Source organism: Protopterus annectens, chromosome 10.part0, assembly GCF_019279795.1.
Source record: "Protopterus annectens isolate FY-2018-M chromosome 10.part0, PAN1.0, whole genome shotgun sequence".
Taxonomy (NCBI): domain Eukaryota; kingdom Metazoa; phylum Chordata; order Ceratodontiformes; family Protopteridae; genus Protopterus; species Protopterus annectens.
In genome coordinates, this window is record NC_056744.1 from 1,382,981,791 (window position 1) to 1,382,994,597 (window position 12,807).

The 12,807-nt window shown below is 41.1% G+C and overlaps 1 protein-coding gene across 1 annotated transcript in view; it reads right to left on the reverse strand.

Annotated features, from left to right (window-relative positions):
* Nucleotides 1-12,807, reverse strand: part of CLCA4 (chloride channel accessory 4) — a 580,176-nt gene that overhangs the window by 231,808 nt on the left and 335,561 nt on the right. Inside the window, exon 8 of the mRNA XM_044086020.1 lies at nt 7,577-7,754. Coding sequence (XP_043941955.1) covers nt 7,577-7,754 — 178 coding nt within the window. The remainder of the gene's footprint in view (nt 1-7,576; nt 7,755-12,807) is intronic.

Consider the following 12,807-nt stretch of genomic DNA (forward strand, 5'->3'; position numbering starts at 1 on the left):
AGAGAGAGATATAATTTTAAGAAATGGCTACATGCTTGCCATGCACTGTTTTCCAGGAAAATAGTATTAGTTAATGATATGTACAAAACTAAATGGATTACAAATATTTCAAATGCCAAGTCTGTGTATATTTTAGATGGAAAATGTATAGTGGAAATCATAAATGATAATCCTTTTTCATACTATACTTTCATTTATGTTACTGGTATGAATAATATGTTTACTCTTATTCTGAACAGGAGTTTTAGTTTCCCAAATAATCATATTTAAAAAGGTTTCAAGTAAACCAAAATGATGCTCTTAAAAGAATTACAATTGCCCCAAAGGTAGCTTAGTGGTCTGAAATGCCAGCATTTGACAGGGGCTGAACTTCTGCCAGTCCCAAGACTAGTTACCCTACTGAAGATATATCACAAAAAGTGTCAATTGCCTTCTGAAGTTAATATCTTTATAAAAAAATCTTTGGAATGCCCTGGTTGGTTGAGAACATCTGATTGACTGCTGATAAGGCAAGCTATCTATACTCATAAATAAAGCTAGGGAATGAGAGAAAGACAGAATAAAGTATTCCTATGTTATGCCATGGATCCTAACCCAATTTTAAATGAAAAGTACTGAAATCTGATAGTTTGAATTTTCTACATGCCATAATCAATTCCATAACAAAGAGGCTATTTTTGTTAAATAAACAACTGTCATCACATACTTTGCACGTTTCTGTTTATAAATCTGTGTATAAATGAATCAATGTGTTAAAAGTAGGACTCATAACTCACAAGAGTAATTTATTTGATAGTACTATGTTTATGTTGATTTTCTATGGTCAAATTACATGATTTACTTTAGAATATGTTCCCATACATAATGTACAAAGCAAAACATTTTGAGAGTACCATCCAGGAAAGGTATACAGGAAACACAGATTATCATTTGAAAAGATAGAACTATAATCTCCTTAGGGATGGTATGGAAAGAGCAATGTGAAAAAATATGGCTGACTAAATGCTGGGTTGTAGAGCCAGGTAGTTGACTCAAGGAATAACTTTATTAACACAAACAACCTGGCACAAATGCAGTGCAGGTTTCAACCAGAGGATCAGCCATACCGGTTCTGGTACTCAACCACAGGGGAGAGCACTTCACCCCCCCCCATGTCACATCCTCACTAGTGAGACCACATCACAAAGCTGTCTCATTTAAAGTAATGATCAACCCAGAAATCTAGCTACCAGTACCAGTAACAGGTACTATTCAAAGGCAAACTGCACCCTATTAAGTCAGTTTTTCAAATTTCAAGGCTCCCCTTAACCCTGGGACTATAGCTACCTATGCATAATTATTCACAGTCCCTATACAAACATGTGAATGGATGCATAGAGGCTGCCATATGTAACAGAAATAACCAAAATAAAAACACTAAAAATAAACCCCACTGGTGGAATTCTCACCTAAACAGAGTATATAATAAAATAAGAAAACTCATGGCCAAAATCAGGAAGAGCAACTCCCTTAAAGGCAAGTGCACTCTCACAATGACTAAAAAAAGAAACTAAGAGGTCTAATTAAGTCCAACAAGGACAACTACAATTTCAGGATAGATTCACAGGCTAAGAACAATCACAAGGCCTTCTTCAGCTATGTCTGGAACCTTAGAAGTAACACAGCTGTGTGCTGAACTGAACAGAATAACACAGCAAATCTACTGGCTGATAAATTTAGCTAAACCTTCACCCCACACTACTCCCCCAGCTCCATGAAGTGAAATCCCCTCCAACATACCTACCCCAACAATCAGCAGGAACCAGATGCTGGCAGCAATTGCTATAGCCAAGAACTCTGCTTCCAAGGGTCCCAACAACATCCCCGGTTGCCTCCTGAGCAGTCTAAAACATGATTTATCAGGACCACTTGAGACAGTCTTCAACTACTGCCTTAAAAAAGGCTACATTCCAAGTAAAGAGAGGTCTCTTACAGACATTCTCTTCCACAAAAGTGAACTAAAACTGACCCAGGGGACTACACACCCACCAGTCTAACAAGCTTGATATGCAATGTCATGGAACAATTTATCATGGAAATAATACACAAGGACACTGCAAACCTACAGACACTGGACCCATCCCAATTTGGTTTGTTAAGTGAAGGTCATACCTACTGTCAAGAAAGGAGATACTGCCACTGCAGTAGCTGGAATTTTGCAAATAATTGTGTCATTTGCGAATATTAACATGATTTATATAGAAGTGTAACAAAAGGGGATACTGCCAGCATAGCTGTCTAGAATTTTGTAAATGGTTATGTTTCATTTGTGAATGTCAACATGCTTCATGTAAGATGCTTGTGTTACAGATGTGTTAGAACTGTATGTCATATTGTACAGACGTGTGCTGAAGAGATATTTTGTAAAGTACTCAGGAAAAATGTATATACACTATTGTAACTGTTTAAATGTATATATTTTAACAGAGGAACTGGAACACAGGAGATTATCTTGCAAAACTTCAGAAGAATAGTTGAAATTGTTACTTTATGGCTGGGCCATAAACAAAAGGATGTTATCTCTCAGTTTCAGTGAAGTAACAGGCACAATGTCTAGAACTAGAATTTTTTTTGTATTGTCTTGGAAGTGTTAATTGTTTTATGACTTCCAGAATCTGCATTAGATCTAAGAGAAGCCTTGTTTATGTATTTTCACAGGTATATGCTAAATGCTACCAGCTGCAAGCAGTTGGGGTTGTTTTGAGCTTAGGAATTGAAGTTAGATGGCAAGAAATTATGTCATTCTGCAAGTATCTCAGTAGTAATATTTGTGATATTAATTTGAGAAGTCTCTGAGAGAAAGGCATCATTTTGCATTTTGTCTTTGACCTGACTACAACATCTACTAACCACATCTGCTTGTTTCTCTTTATGTTAACCTAGGGCACAGTAAATTCTCTTAGATACAGTCAGGAATATAGTGAAGTATAGCTTAGAATTTCTTTATTTATTTGAGACTGTCCTGCAATGTTGTTTTGAATATTCCTGTGATTTTGAACTCTGATGTAACTGTGATTATTTACTGAGTATTTTCTTGTTTTTTTATTATTATTAAATATATTTAAACCTTTCATCGTGGCTGATATTTGTGAGACATTTAAGTTCTGAGAGTACTTGCATATTTATTTGGTGACACGTTGGTCCACTCCTAATAGCCTTGCTCTTGGTCAAACAACCATTTGGATTAATAGTAACATTCACACCCTTTGTTAAGGGGCTTAAAGTAGCTGATCAAGATGCAGCTGGTGGCAGTGATAACTAGCTTATAGTCCGGGAAAAAGGACGCATAGCTAGTAAACCTGTGCCAGCCTTTCCCAGGTGTGTGTGTGTGTGTGTGTGTGTGTGTGTGTGTGTGTGTATGTGTGTGTGTGTGTGTGTGTGTGTGTGTGTGTGTGTGTGTGTGTGTGGTGTGTGTGTGTTTGAGTTTGTTCCTAAATCAAATCTCAAAGAGTGTGTGTGTGTGTGTGTGTGTGTGTGTGTGTGTGTGTGTGTGTGTGTGTGTGTGTGTGTGTATGTGTGTGTGTGTCAGCTACTTGGGCAGGAACACAAAGCACTGGTTAGACAGAGACGGTGCTGGAGGTCTTGGCTTGGTCACCCATCTAATTGTCAAGGTTGCGCTTAAATTAGATCATTGAGGATCTTTGCTTCACGTGAAGTGGGAGCTTATTCCAGATAAGTGGCAATCTCTGCAAGATATATTTGTCACTCCAGCATATTTTGTTAATGTCACAGGCTAGGTTGAGATCCCTGGAGCGAGTGACTCTTGTCCCATTTGATTTGTGGATATGCAGCATTTCCATTAGGGCAGAGTCAGAGACTGCTCTGTAGGCCAGGCACAGGTCACCTCTCGGCAGCCTGTATGTCACAATGACAGAGCATTCAATCTTTTCATGTAAGTCACATTTCGGAGGCCCTGGATTCTCTTGGTTAGAAACCTCTGTAGTCTCTCCAGTTGCTATAGGTGTCTGGTGAGGTACATACAGAAGGGATAATTGTATTCAATTAGTGGTCTGATAAGGGTCATGTCCAGCAGAGTTATAACATCTTCAGTCTTGGAATCAATGCCCTTATTTATGAGATGGACAATGTAGAAGGCTTTCCTTACCACTATGGACACATGGTGATTGAAGTTTAGATTGCTATCAACCTGTGTTCCCAAGTCTCACACCAGTGTGTTTGAGCTTAGAAGGGTGCTATCTATATCATAATTAGCAGGTGCTACTTCTTTGCCAAAGGGGATAATGAGGCACTTTTTTATATTTAGTTTTAGTCCATGACTTGGGCACCAATCCCTTCTGTAATATGTTTAAATTGTTGGGGACGTAATGATTGCACCCAGTTTACAGTCATCTGCCATATACTTTCCCTTGAACTTCAGAGAAATAGCTCATCTGAGCTGCCTGCAGTGTAGCAGTGAGCAGCTGCAATGCCTGAAGGACAGCAGGGAGCCGCAGAGAGTTTCACTGACTGGTGTCTAGGGTAAAAAATAGTTTCAAGGCATTTGCGTCTATACAAGGCACAGTTAACCCCATTTGCTAGGTGCAAGGCTTAATACAGGTGAAATTAAACAGTTTTAAACTAGTCCACCAACAGAAAATAACACAATGATCTTTCCTCCAGCATTTCCCAGCTCAGACAAGTTTATATCCACCCTCTTCTGCCACAAGAGTACAGGGGCTGCCCTTCTTAATGTAAGATGGTTGGATTTGAGTTCAAGTGTATGAAAAACATGATAGATTCAGTAAGTCTGGATCTAGTCTATGCTCTAAGCAATAATTCAGTGCAAAACAAGTGCAAGTAATAAGCAGGCACAAACAGTAAAAAGTCAAAAGGCACAAATTAGTGCACTAAAACGGTAAAATACAGATGAAAAAGTGCAGATCAAATTCAAAATAAGCTTTATTTCTTTCTCTTAGCTTTAGATATCTTGGATTCAAGCAGAAAAACTCTGGACCTCTGACAAAGGAAGCCAGAATAAGAGCAGCTCTGTTAATTGAGCCAAAAAATGCACAAATGTGAGGCTTATATAGAGGCAAAATTAAACAGTTTTAAACTAGTCTGCAATTAGGTACCCTGGTAGACTTCTTTAAGAAAGTCATCAAGGCAATGGATGATGGTAAAACAATGCATATTATATATCTTGAACTGGTTAAGGCAATCCAAACAATACCCCACTCAGGCATGGTTGACAAGCTGTCTGAGCCAGATATAAATTCTTACATATCTGACCAGATTGCCAGCTGACTCACAGAAGTTAGCATTGATGAGATCATCTCAACCAAGAGACCGGTGAATAGCGGAGCGGACCAGGGCTCCATGCTGGGCCTGCTCTTGTTTGGAATCTACGTCTCAGAAGTCAAGGCTAATGTTCAAGGCCTCTGGCTCACCAAGTTCACAAGTGACTATAAATTGGGAGCTATTACAGATTCCACCCAAGATATCAACATCCTGCAAACTGGTTTAACACAGGCAAATGACTGGTGCTAAAACCATGGCTTAAAACTCAGTGTCAAAAAATGCATTATAATGCCCTTTGGAAACTGTCAACTTAAGTTAATTATTCCATTGATAAAACACCCACCCCTAAGAGTCGTCCAAGTAGTAAGGGCCCTGGGAACATATGTAGACAGCAATCTGGCATCTGACCAACATGTAGCTAAGACAATAAGAAAATTGTTCTATGTAGCCCAATTTATACGTAAAGGTATGCATCCAGGTCCAAGGAAGTTATAGTACCACTCTACTCAACCCTTATTAGACCTATCATTATGTACAATGCCCTCTTTGTCATGTATGTAATCAGACACTTGTAACAGTTGGAATGCTCACAAAGATTTTCAACAGCAGAATTCAGAGTGTGAATAGCTTGCCCTACACTGATTACCTAGAGGCTCTATCTTTGTATTCAGTCTTCTACAGCCTGCTGAAAGGGGATTTTTGCCTGGCTTATAGGCACTTCCTTAGACTCAGCCGTAATGGATCTATTGCACATGCGCAAAACAAACAACACTAAAAACACTAGATCCAGGGATATGAGCTTCACTTGTGACATAAACATAATGTGCTGGAGAGATCAACTTGTCTCCCAAAGGATCCCTGCATTATGGAATAGGCTCCCCATCCATGTAAAACAGAATTCATCCCTGACACTATTCAAACAAAACTGTGACAATCACATAGGGAATTATACAGTTACCTCCAGTCTGGCTCCTTTGTCTCTTCTAGACAGAGGCCTTCAATAAGAAAAGTATTCTCCTAACAATCCCCCTACAAATTCTTAGTTACCTCCCTACTAACACCCCCCAATGATCTGTCTCTCTTATCTACTGCTTCTGTGCTGCAGTGTTTAACATCTTACTGCTCTTTGTAAAAGAATGCATGCCCCTGACCTTTAAGACTTAATAAATGAGCTGTCCAATTTTCTTAAGAAAATATTTTTACAAAACAAATACTATAATTATTGCCTTCCAGCATGTCTTCTTAAATAATTATCTTCTGTAGTCTATAACAGAAACAATCTAATAGGACTTATTATTATAAACAAATCAGTCTTTTATCTTAAAACATTGTCCAAGGAAAAAAGTATGCTGCTTTATCTTTACAAAATTAGAATAAAACTAATTACACTGATTTAAGTTAGATAACATTTAAGTTCTGAGAACGTATTTTTTTTGCAAATTCCATTAAAATTATGCAGAATAGAGCCATGACCACAATGAGGCTCATTAAATGCCCCATGAAAACAAGGATGAAGCATGTTTAGCATTATCATTAGAAGAACTGGAGCAGAGACATATAAAATGTTACACAGAATCATGGATGAAGCACAAAGCAGAAACGTAAAGTGACAGTGCTGTGGTTGACAAATCCCTTAGTTGGATAAAAAGCACAGTAGCTAGAGGTCTGTGTTTGAAAATGATGATCTATTTCTGGACACAGACGTAGGCAGACAGATATATTTGCAATAAAACCAAGAGTCCAACTTCAGCCTTCCTTCCATGCGGATGGTTGGATAGTGTAGAGCATGGTGATGACTACTACTGATTAGTATTGATGAAGGGCTTGTAACCCGAAAGCTTTGCTATATTAAACAGGTTTTTCTTCTCAGCGTTGACTTGGTTTTATTGTACGATGACTACTGACAGTCCAGAGTTACCTATATGTATACAGATGCCACAATCATCAAGGGACATGAAGAATATCTAACACTTGGCCTTACTGTACAAATTCATACCTCATGTCAATGCCTGATTATCAGCTCTGTTACACATAGCCATTGTTTATACAGATATGATATTCATGACACTGCATACAAGTTTGCATAGTTTAGATAATTTCATTTTATACTTACATTAGCCAATGCATATACAGACTTGCTGGTTACAGAAGTACATTTATGTATGTCTGTCTGATGTTACTTCAAGCAGTGATTATGTTAAGCAATACATTAGGAAGTCATCATAATAAACTGAGAAGAATTATAAGCAATTAATAACGTGTCTGTTTAAGAGAAAATATCAGTATATAAATGACCTACCAGTCATGTCTGCCAACTGTTCAAGTTCCTTATCAGCATTTGGTCCTAGTGAAATTGTGTGGATAATGGAACTACTGTTCTGTACTTGTGGAAAACAATTTGGTATACCACCGTCTTCTCCATCAGTCAGCAACACAATTTCCTTTCCACTTGTTCCTCCGGCTACTTGCTTGAGAACCTACATGCATGCATTTTAACTATTAATTATGCAGTGTTTTAATTTTCCATTTAAATAGCATCACTCTGTTAGCAGTAACATTTGAAGTAAATGATTGTGAAAGTACAGTTTTGTACCTACCATAAATGTAGATGTCCGAGAGGTATGCATCTGCAGTCCTAACAAATGGGTTGTCCTGGCCTCAGGCAGCCCTTCGGTCAGCCGGATTCCAAAGTCTGGTTCTGGCCTCGGCTGATGTCGCACTTCACCCGACGTCATAGCTGCAGTCCAGCGGGTATAAAAGCATCAGCCGACGTCATTTTCCTCAGTGTTTCTTGCCCCAGATGCCAGGTGCCCTCTAGGAAGGCTAAATTTGGAGAAATGCAAATGTTTCCAAACAATAGAGAGCAAATAGAAATAAACATGTATATACATATATACAAACAAATACACCATAATAGATTCCCCCAGCTAGCTACAAGATGGGCAAATACCCTAGGAGTACCACAGAGGGGAAGGAGGGTGGGTAATCCTGACTGCAGATGCATACCTCTCGGACATCTACATTTATGGTAGGTACAAAACTGTACTATGTCCTTCAAGGATGCATCTGCAGTCCTAACAAATGGGTAGAATACCATAGCCAAACTGGGGGAGGAGGCACTAAGGATTTATGGTGTGGTTAAGATCCCTTGCAAAACAGCAGTGGCAAAACCTGCTCGGGATCTGGAGTATAAAGGTAGATTATAATGCTTGGCAAATGTATGCACGGAGCTCCAAGTAGCAGCCTCTAAAATGTCTTTGGTAGCCACTCCTCGTAAGAAAGCTGTAGTAGTGGCTGTAGCCCTTGTGGAGTGAGGTCTGATGTTTTCTGGAGTTGTCTTTCCATGAAAAGAGTAACAAAATCTAATGCAATTTCCTATCCATTTTGAGATTGTTTGTTTTGAAATTGCTTTTCCTTCCATTCCTGTTGCATATGCTACCAGAAGCTGGTCAGTCTTTCTATTGTTCTTGGTTCTGTCCAGGTAGTAGCGCAATTGTCTGTGTACATCCAAGGTATGCAGCAATCTTTCCCCCCCCTGTTCTGCGGGTTGGGGAAGAATGTTGGTAGGTGTATTGCTTGGTTTAATGATACCCTGGAGACCACCTTTGGCATAAAGGTAGGATTAGTTCTCATGGACACTCTATCCTGATGGAAGATAAGGAAGGGCTGTACTGCCATTAAAGCCTGTAATTCAGAAACCCGTCTAGCTGAAGTGATTGCAAGCAGGAATGCAGTCTTCCAGGATAAGTACTGTAATTCTGCTGTTGCTGCTGGTTCAAAAGGTGGAAGTGTCAACTTTTCTAACACAAAGTTCAAGTCCCATGTAGGCAATGGTGGTTTCCTTGGTGGCTTTACATTTTTAATTCCTCTGAGAAACTGCCTGAGTAGAGGTTGAGAAAAGACTGGAGGGTCCATGTTGTATGCTGCTGAAATTGCTGATGCATGAATCTTAATGGAGGAGTAAGACAGGCCATTGTGGAAAAGCTCTGCTAAATATTCCAGGATGTTAGCTATGTTTGCCAGTGATGCATCTACCCCTTTTGTTGCACTCCAAATGAGATATCTTTTCCATTTTGCTGAATAAGTTTTCCTTGTTGAGGGTCTGCGAGCCTCCAGGATAATGTCTTTAACCCTTTGAGATAAATCTGGGTTATTTTTCCTTATGTAATGTTCCAAGCAGCTAGCTGCAGAGTTTTCAAGCTTGGATGCAGGATTTTGAAGTTGTTCTGTGTTAGCAGAAGAGGTAGTAGGGGTAAAGGCCATGCATGTTCCCGGGACATACTCCTCAGTAGCGGGTACCAATGTTGCCTCAGCCAGTCTGGAGCTATCAAGATGATCCTCGGGTGATCTTCTTTGATCTTCAGTAGCACTTTGTGCATCAAAGGAAGAGGTGGGAATGCATATGCTGTCAGGTTTTCCCAACTGAAGGATAGGGAGTCCACCTTCCAAGCAAGTGGGTGGTATGTCCTTGTGCAGAATTTTTTCAATTGGTGGTTGTGTGGGGATGCGAACAGGTCTATTTCTGGCAGTCCCCATTTCCTTGTGATGGTTTGGAAGATATCTGGATGCAGCATCCATTCGTGGGCATCCGTAGTGATTCTGCTTAAGATGTCTGCTAGTATATTTTCTTTTCCTGGCACAAATATGGCCTGGAGCTGAATGTTGAGGCTCAGGGCCACATTCCAGAGGTCCATTGCCATCTGGCATAGAGGATATAAATGTGTGCCTCCCTGTTTGTTGATATACCACATAACTGTGGTGTTGTCCGTCCTTATCAGCAATTGACCCTGTTGAAGAAGTGGTCCGAATGTCTGGATTGCCTGTTTTACTGCCAGCATCTCTTTTTGATTTATGTGTAAGTTCATCTGGTCTTGAGTCCATAAGCCTTGAATGCACTTGTCCACCATGTGCGCCCCCCAACCTAGGTCTGAGGCGTCCGTGGTGATAGTCTGGCTTGGGCGAGGCCTGTGGAAGGGCAGTCCTTTGTTCAATTGACAGGCCTGGGCCCACCACTGGAATTCTTGTTTCAGGCATGGAATTATTGGAATTTGGGCTTCTAGGCTGTGTTTGTGCTGAGACCATAAATTCCTCAGGTACCATTGTAACTTCCTCATATGTAGTCTGGCATGAGGTACTAATATTATGCAGGATGCCATGTAACCCAGGGCTTGCAGGATTTTCCTTGCTGTAAGCTGGTTCTGCGTTGTTAAAGCCATGAAATAAAGTGGTAGCTGCCTTTGTTTTTCTGCTGTGAGGAATGCCATCTGGTTTGATGTGTCCAGTCCTGCACCCAGGAAGGTTATCCTTTGGGATGGTATCAGTCTTGACTTTTTTGTGTTGACTGTGTATCCCAGGGATTGGAGCAGGTGAATAACTTTTTTCAAATCTTTTGTTATTTTGTCTTTGCTGTCCGCTTGTAACAGGCAGTCGTCCAGGTAAGGATAAATTTGAATTCCCTAAAGCCTGCAATGAGCAATTACTGATGCCAGGCATTTCGTGAATACTCTGGGTGCAGTAGATAAGCCAAAAGGCAATGCTGAGAATTGATAATGCTCTGATCCTGCAAGGAATCTGAGGTATCTTCTGCAATTTGGTCATATGGGGACATGCAGGTATGCCTCCTTGAGATCCAGAGTTACCAGCCAAGACTCCTTGCCCAGCATGGGAAGAAGTTGCTGTAGGGTCAGCATTTTGAATTTTGGAACAATGAGATATGTGTTTAGAGCGGACAGGTCGAGGATAGGTCTCCATTGGTTTTCCTTTCTTGGTACCAGGAAAAGTCTTGAATAAAATCCTTGTCCTTGTTCCATAGGCGGTACCTTTTCTATAGCTCTTAACCTCAGTAAGTGGTCTATTTGCTGTAGAGCGTTTGTTATTTGGTTTGGAGGCAGGTTTGGCATTCCTCTCTTCCTTGGAAGAGTATGGAAGTGAAACCTGTAGCCCTTGTCTATTGTCTGCAAAATCCATTTGTCTCTTGTAATATAATGCCAATTTGCTGAAAATAAGGCTAATTTTCCACCTAAGGGTGCTCCCAGTTGTTCCCTGGTGGGCGGTTTCAGAGCCAAGTCACTGTGAATGTCCTGTGGAAGTGTTAGTGGCTGAATCTGTGGCAGTACTTCTCTGGCTGTTAGGCTGCCACTGACGTCCCCTGTAGGCACCTCTGGATTGTCCTCTGCCTCTAGGGCGTCTATTCCTGCTTCTCTGTGCTCTGGTGGCATCTGGAAAGGACCAATTCTTGGAAGGCCAGTTCCTACTAAACCTCGGAGGCTGGACCTGTAAGAAATCCTTGACTGTCTGGACAGATTTAGCTTTTTCTTCCACCTTCTTCAACACTTGCTGTGCAGGGGAACCAAACAAACTGTGCTTTTCCATGGGAGCATCTAGAAGCTTTGCCTTTACATGGTCTGGTAAGGATTGCTCTTTTAACCATGCATGCCTTCTGATCACTGTACCAGTCATAGCTGATCTAAAGGAAGCCTCCAGTGCATCATAGCCGCATTTTAAGGAGTGGTTACTGACCTGCTGAGTGTTATGCACCAAATCCTGAAGGGACTTACGGTCTAAAGGCTCAGGCGAGGAAAGTTTTTTAGTGAGCTGATCTAACAGAAATTCCTGATACTGAATCATGTGGAATTGACAGTTTAAGGCCCTAGCCGAAAGAGTAGCAGAAGTATAAACTTTTTTACCCCATCTCTCCAATGCCCTAGATTCTCTTTCAGAGGGGAGGGGTTTTTTGGCAGAGGCAGCCGCTACAGCTTTGGGGCCTTGTGAAATAGTTTCAGGATCTGCAATAGGAGCCTTATACAAATGATAATGTGTGTCCGGAACCCTGTAGTATCTGTCGGGCTTAGCAGGGGCCGGAGGAAGTGAGTCAGGGGCAGTACAAGCATCATTAAATGCATCATCCACAACTGTAAGTACTGGAGGAATAGCTAAGGGCCTATGCTGTGGCAAATGCTAAGCCTCTTCCTAGAGTCCGAAAAATCCTGGCCCTGCCATTGAAATTGTTCCCTCATAGCATGCAGGGTTTCCCCAAAAGAAAATTCCTCAGGAGGAGAGGCAGAAGGTATGGAATCCTCTGCATCAGAGTCCTCATAAGGAGAATAAGGGCCTTCTGGAGGATTTGCATTTTCTGAATCATCAGAGGAGTAATCTGAAGAAACTGGCTCAGGGGGCTCTGCTCTAGGCCTCTTCTCTGGAGGTGGGTGAGAGGCCCTGTCAGGGTGAGACTGGGTTCCCCTGATCAAAGAAATGAGATCCTCTGCTAGACTAAGCATTTGGGTACTAGAGCTAGGCTTGTGAGAGGGGGTTTTAGCAGGCACGGCCTTAGAAGATTTAGCTGCTTTGGCCCTGGCAAAAGCCTTAATTGACATGGATGCAGGGGGCCTAGCAGCTCCACGTGCTGGAGTAGATACATCAAAGGGGATAGTATCTGATAAGTCCTGAGAAACTGGAAGAGCAGGTGGAATTTCCGTAGCAGATTCAGCCCTGCTGGAAGAGGCCTCGGTAGAAGGAGGCAAGCTTTCGGCC